Genomic DNA, 19,669 nt, shown 5'->3' on the forward strand with positions numbered 1-19,669 from the left:
TGATCCTGATATTAAAAAAAAATCTCAGAAGAAAAATGTACAATATGAATTAGCAGGTATGATTTTAGAACAGCTTATTAGAATAATCACTCCTGCATTATCGAAACCCTTTTTTTTTAAAAAATAAATGTTTGGTATGAAAACTTATTAAGACCTTACATTTTTTCTGTAACAGAATCTAGGTAGTATCTTCAACCAAGCAATAGTAGACAATTGAGAAAAGTAAAATCAACAACTTAACAAAATACACTTTAAATGAGAAAATAAAAGAAATTAAGAAGGAGCATCTACTAATTCATTTAGTGTATACAAATCAGATGTGTCTATTGATCTCTGTGAGAAATCATTATGCTGTGTTATCAGCAACTTGTAAAATATTGTAAAATAGAAAGAATTTGCAAGATATAGTATGATATAATTTTAATAAAATTATTGATTCAAAAATAGCATTTTATGTTAATAATCAGAAAAGTACATGATATGCTTTGATGATAGAGCATGATTCTAGTTGTTTTATTGATTTGCGCAAAGCAAAATTTATTGTACTTTTAGAAATCGTTTCTCATGCATGAAAACGTTTTACAAAATGTCATTTCTGATCTTACCTTGGTTTTTTGGTAGTGATAGAAAACTGACACACACAGCTATTACTGCTTGATTGCACATTCTAGAGACTTATCAATTTGTTTCTCAAATATAAAAAGTTAAAACTGAAATAAAGAATCATATAAAAAATATGAAATCTCTTATAAATATATATTAACATATATACATAGTGTAAAAAATATCAATTTTACATTCCTTCATTCTTTTGTTTTGGGTATTTTGTGCAGCCTGTAAGTACGGATTGTCAATATTACTACTGTTTTGAGATTGTTGGATACTATTTTGAGATGTATTAGCACTGTCATTTTTATTTTCAGATTCAGCTTCTTCTTCATTTTCTCCATCTTCTGCAAATATTACATAAAATAAGAGGTAGATCAATAACTGTGCTCACCTATGTTTTCAATTAAACATTATTGATATAAGTAAAAGAAAACTTAATGAATTTAATTTATGTTTTGCTATAGCCACATTTGCATGTAGCCTATAAATTCATTATTAGATATTTCAGGAGAACATGTACCTTTCTTTGTATCTGGTAAATCTTCAGTTCGATTTGCTACTTGGTAATGGTATTCTAGTTCCTCAAAATCAAATACTTGATCAGTAGGTAGAAGTGGATTCAAGTAAGTAGGAAATACAGGCTTGCAAGCTATCACTAAAAAAGAACAAGCACCTTAAATAAATAATCTCGCACAGCTAAATTTTTAGGACAACTCAACCCTTACTTTACTAAATGATTAGTGTTTCACAATCATAATATATCAGGACAATTGAATCATAGAGCTTTTCAATCTAAAAAATCTATGTTGAGAAGCATCAACTGTGACAAAGATATGATAAAGCAACAGCAATATAAATCAGATTCGACCCCACATATTAGTTATTGGCTTTACATTAAACTACATTACTTTTATCATCCAATTCCTATATATTCATTGAAGGTGTTCATAATATTTCAATATGGCTTAATTTGATATAAAAAATATAATATAAACAAAATTATTAATTATGTAATTAATAATAAAATTAAATGTTTATAGAATAATCATTTTGAAGGAGAAAATTTCTAAAAATAATTTTATGACTTTTATAAAAATTCTTAGTGTAAAAATGAGAAATAATCTAATATTATAAAACCGAATATGAGTAAAGTACTTACACGGAAACATTGAATTGTCATCACTATCAAATAGGGAATGTGTGCCACTTGTTTTGGCCAAAAACCTTGTCAAAGCCTTTTCTATATCCCGCTTTTGATTCGCTGATTTTTCTCTGATGGCTTCATACTCTGTTACAGGTTGTTTGTGTGTCTAAAAGCAATATATTCAAAATGAGATAAAAAATAATTCAGTAATACATATACATTAAAACTAAAGTTTTTAACCAATTATTTGCTTACAGGTGTCCTTATATAAGCATGAGGATCTGGCAGCGGTGGCAAATGGACAGGTATATATGGAGGGTGTGCACTCTTAACACCTGCTTGCAGAATATTTGTTTGCTTTTGTGCCGTGACATGTTGTGGAGACGGAACTATGTGACGATTATCCCTTCTTGAATATGCTTCTATTCCTTTCCAATTAATACCCATATCACAAAGAGCAACTATGACATCTCCTATAACAGGCTCTGTGCGGCCTGCATGTTCACAGAATGCTCTTGTGGTATTTCCCAACTCAGTTAAAACTGTTTCAATTGTATATAATCAATGATAAAACTTTTGAGACAGATGCTATTTATAATTATGTTAATATTATATTTGAATAAATCATTGTCGAAAATTGTATTGATTAATTTAGAATTGAGTGCATGTATCTAAAAAATTAAAAATATTTAAGAAAACAAAAAAATATGCAATAGATTTGAATAAAAACCCTTTCTTCAATATACTATATATGTTTCCTGAACTCTCTCACCTCTGTCACAATAATCAACTACTTAATAAATGGAGAATAAACATGTTATTTATATTACTTGAAATTCGTTAATTGTTGAATGTTCGATTTAGTATTTGTAAACATGTAAATTAATAATGTTCATATTGAGTATCAATTTATGTTTCATCATAAATATAAGTTTCTAAGAGAACTTACAGCATTGTAACATTTCTGTTATAGTATCCAAAGCATCTTTATCAACTGCATCGAATCCCGATTCGTTCAGAATACTCGCTACGACCACTTGCAAAACCTTTCGTTTTGGATTTATATTTACTAAATCCATGATATGATAAGTGATTTTGTTAAATTGCAGTAAAAATACTCAGTGAGCTTCCATTCTCAAGTTTCTTTCAACTAGTAAAAACAAAAATGCAACATAAATTGAACTAATTTGAAGTTGTCAAAGTTGTGCAGAAAGTTTGTCCAACCGTCAACAGAGAACGCCCGTATTAAAGATACCAACCAAAAGAAGGAGAAACATGGGGGGTTATCTCTGAACAAATACGCTTTACCGTGTTTAGACATTGGGTATTGCCAAGCTTAGATTATAGATGGCTTACATTCGCTCAATTACAACAACGCTCGTTCGCGCATTTGACAGCCGTCGTACGAATGTGCCAATAACCTATATGTTGTTGCTAAATATTTCTGTTCTAGTGAATATTTAATAAATAAATTTAGTATGGTCACGTGCCAAGTTGTTTCAACTAATGAATATTGAATTGCACGTCTTAAGTGATGGCCAGGTATGTATGATGAGTTATATTTATTTATATAATGAAAATGTATAATAATAATACACGATGAAAATGTCAGAAGTCAAACACTTTTCAATCAATTCAAGAAAGCATCCTAAAGTTCATGTTCTCCGGAGCCTAAATATGCTGGATTTGTACTATATGAATGTATTTTAATAATAATTATTTTAGAACTTGGTATATCAATGTCAATTCATAAAAATGATGTAGAGGCAGTGGCAGATTGTCGAAGGAGAGTAATCTTACTTCAGGTAACTAAATACAAGTTGCTTATATATTTTATTTTGAATAATGTAGTTGTATCTTTAAATCAAGTATCTGTCTTTCTTGTAATAATTTATATAATAATATGCTTCTTGTTTAGGCTTCTTTGAGCTGTATTGAAGTGTGTGGATTAGACAAATCTCCTTTACGGGAATCATGAAAGGGTTTTCCTCTCACACAGTCACGACTAGGAGAGCATTCTGATGTAGAATCAGGCAATAATTCTGATAGAGGGTAAACAAAACAATCTAATAAAAAAAACACGACAGTGTGCAAATCCAGAGAAAGGGCCAAGTAATTTTAATTCTAAATACCATTTGCAAAGAAAATAAGTAAGGACATAATTCTTGCTTTGAAACTGTACAAAAAGTACGGGTATCAAATGCATACATTTTTATTCTGTTTATTGAAAACACCTGGCTTTATAGTTTTTTTTATCTTTTATGGAAGTTTTAATGTTAATGGATTCATCATGATCATAAAATGAGTAAATGTGATTTTTAAAAATCACTCATACACAGAAACTATTTAAAGATTTCGTCAAATGTAACTTTATTAATGATTGATTAGATAGCAAAGTAACTATTAAATGGAGAGATAATAAAGAAGAACATCTCGTAAATGAATTTTAATCCTAGGAATTTAGTTTTATCTCTATTTAGTTTCGAGGTTTATTTTGTTTGGGAAGTATTCGTTTTTTTTTTTAGAAATTTGCTGTTCTTTTTATTCTTTAAAATTTTTGCATTACTTGCCATTCCTTCTAAATTTGTAATTCCATCGTCAATACTCCTGCGCTTTTCACTTCTTAGTTTTTAAGTTTTTAATATATTATTATTAGTCATTAAGTAATTAATATTAATATCGTTAATTAATATTAATAAGTTACTTTTCTTTAGTTTGTAGTACTTTAAAAATATGTTTGTAATATACTTTAATTAATAGTAGTCAGTTATTTCTGTTTAGTTTATATTTCTTCCAAAATATGTCTGTGATATATTCGAAAATATATTTTGCATTTCGTATGTTTTGTTCTTATTTCAAATATTAAAATTTTTTTAGATTTTTTGGCTGTAATGATTATATGTACAAATGTAGAAGTAATACCAGGGGTTAATTTACAAAATGAACATGTGCTGCCATCAATAATCTTAGCTCCGCACTTCAATCGATGAAACGTCAAATCGCCCGACATAGCTATCTATTTATACTTGTTTATCTATGGGAGAAACCAATCCTAGACAATATAACAATGAAGGATGTGGAAAATCATTAATCAAAGGATTCAAAAAATGCTTTTGTATATATTCATTCACCATATAGAACTCGCGTTTGTATAAAAAATATAAATAATAAAATAATAATTTTGTCTATAAAAATAAATAAGTAACTAAAGCTCAGCCTATCGAGGACGTTGATTTGCAAATATGTCTTGTAAGTTTTATATAGAAAATACACATTTGAATCATAATAATAAATCAAACCAGATATAATTTGCATTTTGTCTTAAGCTAAGTTGTAGAAACATACTGATATGTATAAACAATCGACATGATAAATAAAAAATAAGATTTTGCAGCTACTAAAGTTGTTCTAAGAGTTTGACTATTGTTCCAAGAGATTCTCTCTTGGATTTCTCAATATTTTATTTAAATAACATTTATACAATTGTATAATTTTAAACTAGTGTAAAATTATACCATTAATATAGTAAATTTTTGATTATTTAAATGTAAAGTATTACAATAAAATTAAGAAAAAAAATATCAATAAGACTATCAAACAAATCATGTATTTTTTTGAAAAAAACATGATCAACATGGTCGTACAATTAGGATTGTCACAAAACTTGATAACAATTTTAGCAATATTTTCATATATATTTTAGTTTAATATATAACATTTAGTATATGATTATATTTTCTAACATTTCATATAATATTTATATGCTTATTCAGTTATCACATTAAAATATTTCTGTTATACATATATGTATAATATGTACAACGTTATAACAATGAATGATGTAAAATATTTTATATTAGAGACAAAAATGTTAAAATTTGGCACAAATAGGATAACCATCTGGTGTTGAGATCATTTAAAATTCACTTTAAAAATTGATCAACAAGTATTCATACAAAAATATGTTTTTGCAAAATTAAATTTTGAGTAACCTATATAATAACATTTTATAATAAATTTGAAAATATGTTTTTGAATTGCCAATGATTATGGCAAATCAAATATATTCACATATAAAATTATCACCATCCATTTCATAGTATTATATTATCAATATATAAATATTACATATACTTTAAATATAAATTTGTATGATATACTATGTATATCTCATCACGTACACCAAAACACTAACAAGATGAAAAATGTAGAAGAGTATGTTGAAAAAACAATAGCAAAACACTTTTTCCGAATTTGTTATCATATTTTTTCCAAATAGAGCTCGTATAAAAAATCAAATCAAAATGTCTTTCTTAAAGCTAAAAACTTGAACTGTTATTTATGATGTCACGAAAATTTCAAGTTACTTAGGATCAACTTTTTATGGAACTTCGCTTTCCGCAAAAAAGAAAGCTATAACAGGATCTTAATCATTTCCTAAAAAATTAAAAACAAATAAATTAAAAAAAATATAAAAAATCATATTACAAAACAAATAGAAGTTAGTTACAAATAATAAAAAATAAAAATGTATACCTAGACAAAGCAAAAATTTAAAGTAATGTTTTAACAGAGATAATTTTGAACATACTTTAATCTAAGATTTGATATTAATTAACAGAGAAAATATATTTAATTATTTATTTATAAAAAAATCTAAAAAAATCAATTTTCAAGTTTAATAAAGAGTCCGACGATGAGATACAAAATTGTTTAAAGAATATGAGTCTCGATTAAGACTAATTAATAAATTTACATAAGATATTATTTTCCTAACAATTGCTCATACCAATTTTCAACAGTGAGCCTTTTTTACTATTTTGCATCGATAATATTAATATTTTATAGCTAAACGTTGATTTCAAAACATTGGCCCCACGTTGGCCAATGGCCAATTTAGCATAAAAAACAATAATAAATAATATAGCATATATTTTCATCAGCCCTTTAACATCTAAATTGCATTAATCGCTGGTTAAGAGTAAAATTTATTGAAATTGAAGTTGGTATGATATTTAATATACATTATGCTACTGAGTTCTAACAAAAGAGTCTTCTGTTAAAATAAAATAAAGAGAAAAAAAGCACTTGGTATCCTAATTTATCAAATAATGTGATGTAGAGAGATTATATTTGCGTTAATAATATGCTCTAAATTTTTGCATCGTCGTTGGTTTTTATGTAATATGAAATTAAATTATAAGCAAACCTACATGAAATAAAATGTCTCTTATGTTAGTCCACAGTTCACAGATATTTTGCCTTAGTGGTACAAAATGTTCAGTTTGGTTTTGCGTTTGCTGTGTGAAGAAAATAATAAATTAAAAATTATAGTCAATACATACAAATTTTTATAAATTAAATTTGTGCAAATAAAATAACCTGTCTCACAAGAAATGTATAAAACACAAAACTTAATATTTAATTTAAGTAGGATTGATTGGAGTTAACAACGCATGCGACATCATAATATCGGTATATCATTTTACTGCTAATTAGAAACAAGTGCATTCTATTTAAATGCTAATCGAACAATTATTGTAGGTTATACTACAATAATATTTATATTTAGCCATTACTGCAGAAACACGCATTAAATGCATTAAAAATCAACATACATGCACAATCATAAAAGTAGTTTCTCAATATATCGAATTTCAAAGACAATTTTGGTAATCGAGTATTTTGAGTAAAATTAGTTTGAGATACTATTTTATAAATATTAACATAAATATGTGCATATTTAAATTATTATCTAGAATACCGGGTAAATCTGACAACAATATCACTTATGCACCATTTATGTGATTATTTAATTCTTAACACCTCAACAAAAATCTAACTTTCAAAGAAAGATACTGTTAAATAAATTGATAATTTAGTTTAGCGCAGTTTTCTCAGAAATTTCTTGAAACCTGATGTATGATCGCAATACATTAAACAATTACAATTAGTATAAATAAAAAAATTAGGTGTATTATTTTAAATGTAATATTTTTCTTGTTCAAGTTAATAAAAAAAATATGACCAATTATATTATACGTTGATGCACTTAACTGCTAAAGAAAAGCCACGTAAATTATTCATGTGGAACCATGATAAAGATTATTAATTAAATTATGATAAATAAAATATTATTAATTAAAAAAACATGTAAACTCTACAATCAGATCATTTTAGTCAGATTCTTCCTTATAAGCTCCCTATAAGCATTCGATTCCAAGCCCTCCCCATTCCCAATGCATTTCTTTTAGGCCAAATATTGTGACATACCAAATAATATCAGCAAACAAATTAATATTTAAAATAAATGTTAATTCACGTAGAAATTCAGATCATTTTGGCTAGCCTCTTCCATATATATATCATGCAATTGATTCCCAATGCATTTCTTTTAGGCCAATAAATTATGTGACATACCAAAAAATATCAGCAAAGATTAGTATTTAAAAAAATGTCAATCCATGTAAATTCTATATTCAAACCATTTTGGCTATTCAAACCATTTTTGGCTATATTATTCCATATAAGCATCATGCAATCGACTCCCAATGCATTTCTTTTAGGCCAATAAATTATTGTCACACACCAAAAAATTTCAGCAAATAAATTAATATTTAAAATAAATGTCAATCCATGTAAATTCTATAATCAGATTATTTTGTTAGATTTTTTCATATAATTCTATATAAGAATCAAGCAATCGAATCCCAATGTATTTTCTTAGGCCTATAAATTATCGTGACATACCAAATAATCCCAGTTAATATCAAATTAACGTTATAAAATATTTTTTTAAAGAATGAGATTATGTTAGCTTCGATGATGAAACACGTAACAGTCAAGTTAATATTTATGATTATATCATATTAATGATAATGGCAACAATAATTACTCTTCATCGACTCGATGAACAAAGACTTTGATTTCCAAATGTGGGGGCGGTGGGTTGAATACGGGTTTTCCGTCTTTGATGTACTGTGCATATGGCAAACTGTAGATGGAATGGAAACCGAGCCTTTCTGAGATAAGGGCCGTGAAATGGCTCGTACAATCCACTCGCAACATTTCAACGGCGTGATCTTTAGCATATTCGCTGGAATAAAAGATAAATTATAATTAGAAACATTTTAATAAAAAAACATGAATAAACTGTAAACAATTAAATACATATTAGTGGGCCTTTTTTACTCTGAGTACCTATTACTAATAGTGGGCCTTTTTACCCTGGGCACTTATTAATCCGCCGATAGAATCAGAGTATAATTACAAACTAAATGTCAAATTAGACCTTTGTGTCCCTCTCTACACATATATAAAAAAATGCAACCAAATTAAACCGTAACTTTCGAGTTAATCGAAAAATCGAAATCAATCCTATCGATTTTTATATGTGTAATTTCATATCTCTAAAAATAGCTTACTTGTTTATTAGTACCCAAAATTGAATATACGATTTTGTATATTAAAGCAATATTATTCAAAACTATATTAATTTTTAATAAAACCAGTTGTGTATGGCATCGTGCCTTAAGGCAAACTGCTGGAACTTCCCGTACCGTAACTTCCCGAAATATTAAATGTTTTCACATAGATTATTATAAATACTGTAACATTGTCTAATATTTATAATCGTTATATAAATACTGAATTACAAAGTATAAATTATTTATTTAAAATAAATAAGTAAGCTTTAGAACTTTAGCCAGAATTAAAATTAAAATCTGAATTATTTTCGATACACAAAAAAAATTGAAGTAATTTTTTTCCAAAAGCAATTATTTTGTCAAAACAAGCAGAAAGTTTTTTGAATCATTCAAATTAGATGCTTAGTTTTCTCAAAAACTTCTATTTTTTGCACATTTAGCCTGGTATCTCCAAAAAGGGTGGATCTGCCTTTGCCAAAAACTAATCAGCACATCTCCGTATCAATAACAATCAAATGTTTTTCGAATCATTCAAATCGGTTGTTCCATGCACCTAAAAACATGGAAGAATAATTGTATCCACACACACATACACACACGCATACACACACATCCATTTTTTCTGAGGTATCCCAACATGTTCAAAAACCTTCTAAACGCGAAAAAATGAAAAATTTTTGGACAATTACAATAACTTACCCAACGGGAATTTAAAATATCTCAAAACTAAATCAATAATCATTACTTTAAAAATAATTTCAAAGAATAATTCATTTAAAACACAAAAACACATAATAATTCATTATGTTTTTTGAATTTTTTTTTTTTAAACGTTCGTTTACAGAATAGGCTGTTCCATTTTCAGGACTGTTAGCAAAAACACTCATTCCAATGAAGGGCACAAATTTTTAACATTTAACAATAAATTTTTGTAAGTAATTTTATAATTGATATAGAGAAATCATTCGGTCTGAATAAAATTAGAAAAACATATCAAATTTCATATCTTTTAGTATTACAGTGATTATTTTGATTGAAAATAATTATTTCGCTATCTTACGATGAGCTTTTATAAAAAATACCAAAATCTGGTAAGGGTAGCTTTACCCGACATTTTGGGGTGGAAGAATAATTTTCATGTGAAATTATTGATGTGAAAACATAGAGTTATAGCTAACACCGATGTTTTATTTAAGTTATTTATAATATTAAACATTGATTGATAATTTTAAATTCGACTCACGCCGTGGCATCAGTCAGCGCCCTGGCAATTCCTCTGCCTCGCCAATTGCTATCGACCGACAGTATTGATATGTTCAAAACACGTTGCACATCAGGAAATTGGCCAAAAACATTGGCTTCTTGGCTCACATGGTGCAGGAGGGCAAGAATCTTGGCGAATTTTGGATTTGCGCAGTCCTTGGATGGATCCGATATCGTAGCTGCATCCTAGATTAAAAAAATCATTTTATATAATAGAAGAAAATTATAATTAATAATTTTTTTTTACAAAAGTAAGATGAGTCAAAGTAGTCTAAATGCAGTTCATCACAATTGATCTTCAAAATTAACTTTGAAATCATATTGCGGTTGACATTCACGGTTTTACTTCCATGACAAGATTAATTATTCTTATATCATACAATTTTATAAACTTTGATCGCATGGCAACAATTATAGTGTTATGGTATAATCTCAGGTATAATTAAACAAAAAAATGAATATATACATATAATTTATTCATTTCCAGATATTTCATTTCGCAATTGCATTGTATATTATAATCTCCATTCTATGAAATAATAAATTCTGATTTCAGGATATGAAAGTTGTTTTATTCGAATCAATCGGATTACTTAATAAATTGCATTCAATTGACATTTTGACATGCCTTTCTTATCATAGATTTTAATTTTTATCAAATAAGAATAATTCTTAGAAATGATTAATGTTTGTTCATTGCTTTTTATCATCTCTGTAATCGCACGATTACAGGTTGTTGCTAACTCCGATTGCTTTCAGTAATATGAGTAATAGCAACTTAGGAAAATAAAAATTAAACCTTTGTATTTGAACTAAAATATTTATGTGTAATAATAAATTTAATAATTTTGCTTACTTCTCTTTCAGTAACACAGTTTATGACAACACCGACGAGCTCACCGCGTTCACTCACAGCCATTAAAGAAACTCCTTTTTTCATAGATGTCAATGCATATTCTTCGAGTTCTATACATCTGAAATAATAAAAAAAATAAAAAATATAAAACTAGCACGACTCTGAATTCAAAAATTTGATTTATAGCGGACTATGCCAAAAATAAAAGAATACTGGAGATCAAATGGCCACCGGTCTCACGTGTTGTTCACCAGGAATAATTTTGGCAATTGCAAAAATATTATTTTGATAATACAAATTAGTGATTCAATAACTTAAAATGCCAACTCATTTACTTCTTAGAAGAGTACAAAATTAAAATGTAAGATAAGCTTCTTACTAAATTCTTCATTTTTTAATAGGCATCGTTTTTAAAATACACTGTCAGACTTTAAAACATATGATTATCATCAGCTATTATTCTCTTACATCTGGGGTTAACCTGGGGTCTACTGGACCTCAACGGCACCTTTCACGAGGTCGCTCATTTACGAGCAATTTTCAGACTTTTCAATGTCTTCTACTTTCAAAAACTTATGCTGTGGCATTGTAGATAGTTCAAAATTTATTTTCGTTTTTTATAATCAGGCCAATAGTCTGCCAACGGCGAGTGTTTCAATACCGCTGGGGTCTGCTGGACCCCGTATGAGAAGCTTTAAATGAGAATTTGGAAGCAAAAATTATAACTATTTTTTTCTCGAACTAAACAACTAATCTTTTCTCTTTTTTATTTATGTATCAAATATATATATATGTATATATATATATATATATATATATACATGGTCTGTTCAAAAAGTACCCGGAATTACTAATAATTAAATTTCGCGGGTCTGGAGTGTCTGATTGTCAAAAATTTTTTTTTATTGTGTTGGTATACATGCCCCTAAAGTATGATGAAATTTTCAGCTATATTCACTGTTTACTTTGTCTGTGGTAGTCGCTAAGGTTCGACGTGTTTTTCTGAGCTCGGCGATTTTTACAATGGAAGAATTGAAAAAGTCAAAGAATTTGTATTAAATTTTGCGTAAAAAATGAAATAAAGTGTTGCAAAGTGCAAAAATTCACCAGATATGGCTCCGTGTGACTTTTTCCTATTCCCAAAGTTGAAGAGACCCATGAAAGGACGGCGGTTTTCCTCGATTGAAGAAAATCGCCGAGAGTGCTCAAGGACATATCAAAAAGTGAATATCAAGGGTGCTTCGAAAATTGGAAAAAACGCTGGCATAAGTGTATTATATCTGGGGGGGGGGACTACTTTGAAGGGGACCACATTAATGTAGACGAATAAATAAATATTTTTTTGAAAAAAACGAAAATTACGAAAACTTTTTGAACAGACCTCGTATATATATATATATATATATATATATTATTACTTAAAAAGTCTGGTGCTTTTCAAAACCGTTTAAAATATGCTGCGCCTTAATTTGACATTTTATAATGATGACCAACCTTGAAACTTGGACTATGATGCAGTAAATGAAGTCACAAATGAAATTTGTAATTTTCTTTGATAAAGTACTTCATCCTTATATTAAAAATAAATTTTTGAAAGTTTTACTCTTAATTCAAAACAATTACCAAGAAATAAAATTATTACCAAAACTAACACCAACCATATTAAATTTTGCATTACAAAATATATAAAAAGTTAAATATTACAAGAAAGTACAACTTGTATGTGCTTAATGATAAAGTCAAATTAAAATGCTATTAATCATTCAACAAAGCAACACTCATAAATTACTTTTATGAAAACTTAATTGTTATTAAGATTAATGTGTTTTGTCACTGCATTTTCCTATTAATTAATACGCATTAGCTTAGTTGAAAGAATTAACAAGAGCGTTTAGAAATTTTCAATGCATTGTAAATTTATTTAAATTGTTATTGATAGTTTATCACAAGCAAAAAATAATTGAAGAATAAGAATAAATTAAAGTGTTATGAATAGAGTATAGACCAATTAATTATATTAATAAAATTGACCAATTTTGATAGTCAAAATCAAGTAATTTACTTTAAATTATTTATTTAACACAGTGAAGATTATTGGCTTAGCTAATGGATTGGATATACAAAAAAGCAATGATTACTCTTACTGTCAATTCCTCTCGCATGAATCGGTATCCCGTCAACCTTGAGGAACGATTTACAAGTTATTGTTAATTCAAGAGTTCAAGGAAAAGATAACGATAGATGATCACATTTACATCCTTAACAATTTTTTGAAACAATAAAATAAATGACATATGTAACTATAATTATAACTTTCGTTAAAAAAATTAACTAACATATAAAAACCACATTACAACGAAAATCAAACCTATAAAATCCAAAATTAGGTAACATTATGAGACATAATTAGCACTCGAAAACAAGATCTTGATTTATAAAACTATAATAATTCCTATCTGGTCATACGGTATAGAGCTTTGGAGCTGTTCCTCAAATCTAATGTTGCATTGATACAGCGGGCCCAAACAAAACTACTTATTGTCAGAAGGATGACAGGTGCACCCTGGTACGTGACCCCTAGAACTCTGCATAAGGATCTGAATGTGCTATATATTGAAGACTTTTTAGAAACAAGATTCACTAATCCACATCACAAATAGAAATTCACCCCAATTCACTCGGGCTTCGCTGCTCCTTCAATCAGAATTTAGTGACTTAAAACATTATGAACTATTACTGGGGTAACTACTATCAATAGTTATATTTAACTGATGTAAATCCAAATAACTCATAGAATGTAATAAATTTTCTAATTTTTATTGATAAGAGAAACTAGTGGTGCATGGCATCGTGCTTTAAAGCAAATTGTTGGAACTTCCCGTATCAAAAACTAAAATTTTTAAAAAAGATTCAATTTTCTTTTGAAACTCTAAAAAAAAATCGATTTTTGAGATTTTTAAAATTTTTGAAAAGAATTTACCTTTGTGAAAAATTTGATTTTTTTTTTACACTTTGAAATATTTTGAAAATTCTGAACTTTTTTTCAAAGCAATCGCGATTCGTTAGCTACGTAGAAACAAAATAAAAAACGCTGTCTTTCCGCTCTTCATTTAATTTGTCGAACTTCTTCTTCTTTTTGTTGGTTGGATAATATCATTATCACATTCATCACTATCTTCGGTGCGAATAGTAATTTCGTAAAATTTGTCTGTACGAATGTCTATTTGAAACTCATTTTCACTACTGCTTAATTTACAAAATTTACTAGTCGTTTTGCCATATTTAAAAGCGCTCGGTCGTTTTAAATATAAAAAAAAGACTATATAGCAAAGAAAAAGGCTAAATATCCTACTAAAATAACTTAAAATTATTTTCAAAATACAACACTGTTTATTACTGCTATATGTAATTTATTCAACTTTTCGATGCAAACTGAGTCATTGTTTATAAAATACCCTGTGCCTCACAGAGTATGTTTGTCCACTCAGGTGGACAGCCGTCCCCAAAGAGTTAATAAAAAAAAGATGTAACCGTTTCTCTGGTAATAGTAAAGTCAGCCGATTTCAAAAAATTGCTTAAAATAGTATCGTTAAAAATATCTACTAAATATTTATCACGAAATTTCTGGAAATTAATGCAAATAAACAAGAATAAAAATAGTATTGAAACAAAGGTGCAAATTAGCAATCATAAAAATAATATTCAGCAATTATTCATTATTCGAACAGCTGATAATTGATTATCTATTACGCAAAGACGTTTATAAATACCAGTTTAGCTCGAAATATGAATAATAATTAGTATTTAACGATTGCAATGCAAGTTCATACATATAATTAACCGTATGAATTAAACGCTTGCAGAATAAAACATAATGCAAGCGATGTCTGCAAGAGAACCTTGAAATCGAGCACGCAGTGGCTGATGTCGATAATATTATGAAATGAGTGATCATTTCAATAAATCTGCGATCTGAAGTTCTAGGTCACCCTCATTATGCAGCCGGCATGAATTCTACGACCGTCTTGCTTGGTGCAGTTTACGGAAAACTAGTTTTGTAAATATGAAATAATAAAACTACTGCTGCCGTGACGAACAGATGATTGGCAAATCGATTGTCAAGTGCAAGGCGAAATCGCCCACACCAGATTTAGACTCATTATCAGTCTAGAAACTATGAAACTAGATATTTATGCATAATGAAGTGATTAATGAGAAATTCAGAGAAATTTAAATTATTCGAAATGCAATTCATTTCGATACCAAAGTTTCTATGATACTTCTGAGTTTGCCAATTTCGATATGAAACATTAGTTTAACAATGAAATGCCTACTGATAATGTTTGATACTTTTTTCCAACAGTTACTATTATTTTTTCCTTTTTCCATACTCTTTCTAATTTTTATTCCATATTATTTTCATATTATATTCTTTTTTTTGATACTGCCCTTAATTATTATTTTCCAGATATGGGACCCAAAATTGCATAACGAATGTTGAAAGAATTTTTTTACCATCAAAAGAATCTCAAGATTTACTAGCCTTAAATAAACTATCTCAATATTATAACATTTTTTTTCAAGTTATTGTATTTGATAATACTAAAGTTACGCTTAATATTGTTTTAGAGTAGTATTTTACTGTAATTATTTCAATTAAGATAATTTATTTTATGTAACTACTAAATTTAATCCTGTATCCATAATTTAAATATAAATTAATTTTAATGTTTCTATTAATGCTGATTTTATGTTTTCTCGACGTTCAAAGCTATTCTGAATCGAATGAGACCAAATTTGGAAAATGTATGTGTGTGTATGTGTATGTGAAGATTTTTTGCCGTAGATCGACGTTTTCTCAAAAACGGCCGGACTGATTTCAAAGTTCAATGTATCTCTACGAGGACTAGTGGTTTTCAATTTTGCGCCCTAGCCGTTTCTTTGTAAATCGCAGAAAAGTGAAAAAAAAAACGTCCATTTTATGTTAATGTCGTAGAATATTTTTTTGCTATTAACAGCAATCTTAAGTAACGTGGATTTATAGATGGCAACCTACCCTGTCTCTACGTGTTTCTTGGAAACATATTGCTATCTATATTTTCAAGAAAAAACGTCACTGCTGCTTGACGCCAAGATTTCCGAGGTAGATGCCGAACTGGGAACCTCTGATTCGAAGTTCTGCTCTCACCACCTAAACTCGGTTAATAAATACAATACCAAAGTAAAATAATCTTAGATTTTTTGGAAGCTTGTTTTGAATTTTGTAGTCGTTCATTTTGATAAAAACATGAAAAATCTATTTCAAATTATTGGTAATATATACTGTATTCGTTGTTATAAGATATATAAAAATTAATCAGGCTTCAAATATTAATACCATTGATAAAAAAATCTTTATAAAGCTTATTTAAAATTTTGAGTTGAAAGAACACGCTTTAATGGTATTTAAAATAATGTGCATAGCGCGTTATCTTTATCACTACGAGTTTAAAACCACAAATAAATCAAAAGTTTCAATTATACTCATTAATAGCCTTATAATAATGTCCAAGCAATCCGAGCATTATGACAAAGAAAGGTGAATACGTTAATTTCATATAAAAATCATAGAATAGTTTAGACTATAATGAAGTTTATGATTATTTACCACATAATTAAATCTTATCGTTTGTACAATAATAGTAACCACTCAATCAATCACTTCTGAAGTCAATAAAAAGTCGCGGATTTGCTATTGCGATGATTAATAATATTGATAATACTTTTATGTCGAACATTTCAATGCGAATAAATAATATCTTCAAACGTTTCTTGAAAGTTCATTTCGACTTCGTTTTATTTCACTGCCATTTAGACCATGAACCTCAGAAAACATGTTTTTTATTTCACTCGAGATTGAGCCATCATTATTCAAAATATGCGGAAATAATAAAGGTGTCTAAAAAGTGTCATATATAAAATTTAAACAAACTATTAGGGACTATTGATTAGGTATTAGTGAAATAAATTCAAGGACATCTATTTTAAAATATACTACGATTAATTTTTTATTGATATTTGAATAAACGAAATGAATTTGTTGAATTATGAAATTTGTGTTATAAGAAGATATATAAATTCTCTTGAAATTTCAGTAATACCTTGGTTTAAAAATTTGATGTAAATTTTTAAATCAAACGCAAACTGTAGTTGATATATTTAATACGATCAATTTTGAAAATGTCATTTCGTCTCATTTAATTCCGAAGAAGAAGAAGTTTATGTTTTTGCGGGAAAATCTGATCTGATAATTTCATGATTTCTCGAAGTTTCAAACTAATCTGAATCTGAGGTGATGTGACCCCATGTAAATTTTTGTTAATCAGATTATGTATTGATTATTATGGATCAATTAATAAATAATAATAAGTTTTGAAATAATGTATAAATAAATAAATTTGTAAAAAGATTCTACCTTTAATTTTAAGAGAATCTAGTAAGAATGTTGTGCAAACCTAATAAGCATCCACCTGGAATCCAATGAGAATTCAATCCAGAGTATAAGATGATTCTAATAAGAGACTAATAAGAATAACTGAGGAAAAATTCGAAAGTAAACTAAGAACTAACGTAAAATTTGATGATAGTAGTGCTAGTAAATAAATAAATTCAACAAAATTTTGAATCATGGGCTGCGTTTTTAGGACATACAAGCGCGTATTTGTGCACTATAATTAATATAATTACAAATATTATAAATGTGTTTGAGAGATATCAATTGAAAATTGCATAGATTAGTTTTTAGAAAGAAACCCTTTATTTAAAAGGGTAAATTTCAATTTCGGTTCATGCAAGTTGTCACTTACATCTTTTTACATCAATTAACATCCGCTTGTTAAAAATAAATGAATGATGAAAATATATATTGCAAGTGATATTTGAGTCGTTTACATCAAAATTCATTAAAACCAGTTATTGCTGCAATTAAATATAAACTCGCACAGTTTCATCATATTTATTAACAAATATTAAAATATAGAGCAACCGCTTCTCTTATACTATTTCCCTCGCATTGTGTTTTCAAATTCTTGGTAAATAATTTAAATATTAATGAAATCGATCATATTAATAGGAGAGTAATTTTGATAATTAGATTACTTAAATTGACTTGTTTAATCAATCAAAAGCTATAAAGGTATAATGATAATATTATTTTCATATGAAAATGGCTTGGGTGGTAATAATAATAAACCATTTTTTGGTAATCCTTCTGGTAATAAATGGAAGAAATACATAGCAATAATATATGGAGCATATATGGCATAGATAAATTGATAGTGCTCCAGAAATTCTACGCTTGATCCAATCTACTATCAAAAAATTTTGCCAAATATCTCCAGAATACTACTCCAGAACTTCTACGCTAGTTCAAATCTACTATCAAAAAATTCCGCCAATTTATCTTTGCTTAATTTATTTGTAGAAAGTGAAAATTCGACATCAGAACTGCTTGATGTTGGAATTGGCCATGGCTGGGATCGAACCAGCGAATCCGGGACTAGTTTGTGCTATCCCACGTCCGAACTGATTACGCCACCACTGGGCAGATATGTATGAAAAATATAATAATCACCCCAATAATAACGACAGTTATGACTTTACTTACCGGTCATCTTCTTTGGAAAGCAGGCCCATGTTAAATTGAGCGGTTCGTCCTGAAGAGTATATTCCTGAGGTGTGTTCCAGTGCTCGTTCGTGATGTTCAACTGTCAAAGGCTGAATACTGTACGCCTCTGTGGTGATGGCGCCAGAGACGGACTCCATCCTTTTGTGAGGGCGTGGCCGGCAGGCTGCTGTTCTCGGGATTCATTTGTATTCCACCCGGTGACATTATGGACAAACTTGCCAAATTCGTGGGCAGTGCGTCTCCCAGCTAGAACAGAGAATAAATTTTTATAAGCGAAAAATTGAACTGATTTTATTGTTATGTAACCAATAGAGGAAAACCAGTGAAATGGTAAGAGTTGAATATAATAAATGAAAGAACACGTCGATGTCTCTGTTGAGAATCAATAATTCTACAAATAATTTGAACTAAGTAAAATTGTAAAACTATGTGCATTAGAAGCAATGTAAAGTAAATTAATGAATTAATTTCGTGCAGTGTTTTTTTTTTTAATTTTTGGAGGTAAAATGTATGTCTATTTAATTGATATTCACTGTTTTTGCTACGTAGATGTCCGTATAAGGATCATCTCTCTGCGCCATGGTGTGTAATATCAACTTAGATAAAAATATGTTGGGGTAATGAATAAAGAAGTTCTCCGATCGCTAATCTATACTAAAGATAAAATATTTTGAATTTCGAAACTAAAAATATTCATATATGAA

General features: G+C 28.3%; 2 protein-coding genes and 1 long non-coding RNA gene across 5 annotated transcripts in view; 1 reads left to right on the forward strand and 2 right to left on the reverse strand.

Annotated features, from left to right (window-relative positions):
- LOC113386135 (transcription initiation factor TFIID subunit 8-like) overlaps nt 1-2,890 on the reverse strand; it is a 20,028-nt gene extending 17,138 nt beyond the window's left edge. The window contains exons 1-5 of the mRNA XM_026623936.1: nt 2,703-2,890; nt 2,009-2,295; nt 1,769-1,919; nt 1,130-1,264; nt 798-953 (exon numbers count right to left, since the gene is read on the reverse strand). Coding sequence (XP_026479721.1) covers nt 798-953; nt 1,130-1,264; nt 1,769-1,919; nt 2,009-2,295; nt 2,703-2,832 — 859 coding nt within the window. The 5' untranslated portion in view covers nt 2,833-2,890. The remainder of the gene's footprint in view (nt 1-797; nt 954-1,129; nt 1,265-1,768; nt 1,920-2,008; nt 2,296-2,702) is intronic.
- A 219-nt stretch (nt 2,891-3,109) lies between these two features.
- Nucleotides 3,110-3,970, forward strand: LOC113386766. Of its 2 annotated transcripts, none has more exons than XR_003368015.1 (3): nt 3,110-3,295; nt 3,366-3,558; nt 3,672-3,970. It is a non-coding gene; the product is annotated as an uncharacterized LOC113386766 (long non-coding RNA). The 2 variants fall into 2 exon arrangements; XR_003368014.1 differs by having other exon boundaries at nt 3,118-3,295; nt 3,479-3,558; nt 3,672-3,952.
- Nucleotides 3,971-6,039: 2,069 nt separating this feature from the next.
- Nucleotides 6,040-18,988, reverse strand: LOC113385458 (dopamine N-acetyltransferase-like). 2 transcript variants are annotated; one of them, XR_003367996.1, is made up of 6 exons: nt 18,945-18,988; nt 11,300-11,417; nt 10,424-10,629; nt 8,649-8,849; nt 6,967-7,053; nt 6,040-6,190 (listed from the first exon to the last, which is right to left on the reverse strand). XR_003367996.1 is itself a non-coding variant. In XM_026623310.1 (5 exons), exons 1-5 carry the CDS (start codon nt 18,971-18,973, stop codon nt 7,017-7,019), a joined length of 591 nt encoding a protein of 196 aa, XP_026479095.1. In that variant the 5' UTR covers nt 18,974-18,988; the 3' UTR covers nt 6,932-7,016. The 2 variants fall into 2 exon arrangements, 1 of the variants encoding a protein (XP_026479095.1); XM_026623310.1 differs by lacking the exon at nt 6,040-6,190 and having other exon boundaries at nt 6,932-7,053.
- Between the last annotated feature and the right edge of the window lie 681 nt (nt 18,989-19,669).

The sequence above is a fragment of the Ctenocephalides felis genome, unplaced genomic scaffold (assembly GCF_003426905.1).
Source record: "Ctenocephalides felis isolate EL2017-DRISC unplaced genomic scaffold, ASM342690v1 CF-g0.4_SCAFFOLD_03571, whole genome shotgun sequence".
Taxonomy (NCBI): Eukaryota; Metazoa; Arthropoda; class Insecta; order Siphonaptera; family Pulicidae; genus Ctenocephalides; species Ctenocephalides felis.